General features: G+C 62.2%; 1 protein-coding gene across 2 annotated transcripts in view; it reads right to left on the bottom strand.

Annotated features, from left to right (window-relative positions):
• Window positions 1-1,044, bottom strand: part of POR (cytochrome p450 oxidoreductase) — a 50,091-nt gene that overhangs the window by 4,493 nt on the left and 44,554 nt on the right. For both annotated transcript variants that reach the window (XM_006155633.3, XM_006155632.2), the window contains exons 6-7: window positions 668-792; window positions 135-224 (exon numbers count right to left, since the gene is read on the bottom strand). In XM_006155633.3, coding sequence (XP_006155695.1) covers window positions 135-224; window positions 668-792 — 215 coding nt within the window. The remainder of the gene's footprint in view (window positions 1-134; window positions 225-667; window positions 793-1,044) is intronic.

The raw sequence follows: 1,044 nt of genomic DNA, 5'->3' as shown, positions 1-1,044 counted from the left end.
ATTAGCCTGGGAGGAGCGTCTGCAGCCTTCTCTGTCCACACTGCCACTCCCCAGTGAAGCTTGTACTTGGGATGGCTGCCCTGGGGCCAGCACCCACCTGCAGCCTCTCCTCAGGATTGTGGGCACACGCTCACCTGGACTCCTCTCCAGTGGCTTCCACCCCAAAGTGCTCGCACACGGCTGGCCAAAACTGCTCTCGCCACGTAATAAAATCCTCCTCCAAGCTGGAGAAGAGAGATGAGCCAGGTCCCGGGGGGAATCAGGCTGGTTTGGGCCCTCTCACCCAGCACGTCACCCCAAAGTTCTAGGGCTCACTCCCCTCACACCCAGTGCCATCAACCCGAAGCATCAGGAAGGGTCTAGAGGAGCCTCCTTGCTAGCCGTGGGTGGCTTGTGTCTATGCTGGGCAAGCCAGAGGATGTGAAAAGGCTGAAGCAGCTGGCTCAGGAGGGCGGGGGGAGGGACGGGCTCCTTCCCTGCCCTGATTTTCAGCCAGCACCATAGTCTGTGCCCCCTCAGGTTCCAGTGACTCCTTAAGCCTGGGGCTCCGGATACATAACGGGGAGGCTCCTGAGAGGCAGCGAGAGGACAGCCCTGTGTGCGGGACTGGAGCCCAGGGAGGGCGGCCCTACATGCAGGGCTGGGGTCTGCCATCCGGGGCACTCACTTCCCGTCGTCATCGCCCATCCCCAGCTCGAAGATACGCTGGGCGCCGAGCTGTTCTAGCCGCTTGTCCACGTACTTGCCCATGGCGTTGAAGTGCTCATAGGTCTTGTTCCCAAGGCCAAACACCTGTGGACAGACGGGCGGCACTGAGGCCCAGCCTCTGGCCTGCTAGCAGGACCGGACCTGGGCAGGTGTCCCCTCAGTGCAGGCCCAGCCACTGGGTGGGCCTCTGTACCAACCATCACCTTGCACTGTGAGGAACTCTGGGTCCCTCTGGCTCCTGAAGTGGCTCTTTTAGGGTACCTGCAGCCCACAGGCCCTCCAAGGGCCTCTAAGCCTCAGTCCCATGTGGCCGGCAGCGGGGCAGCTCACTCTTTC

Source organism: Tupaia chinensis, unplaced genomic scaffold (assembly GCF_000334495.1).
Source record: "Tupaia chinensis unplaced genomic scaffold, TupChi_1.0 Scaffold000465_1, whole genome shotgun sequence".
In the NCBI taxonomy this organism is placed as follows: Eukaryota; Metazoa; Chordata; class Mammalia; order Scandentia; family Tupaiidae; genus Tupaia; species Tupaia belangeri.
The sequence above is the reverse complement of the archived record's forward strand: the minus strand, read 5'-3'. Positions and strand labels throughout refer to the sequence as shown.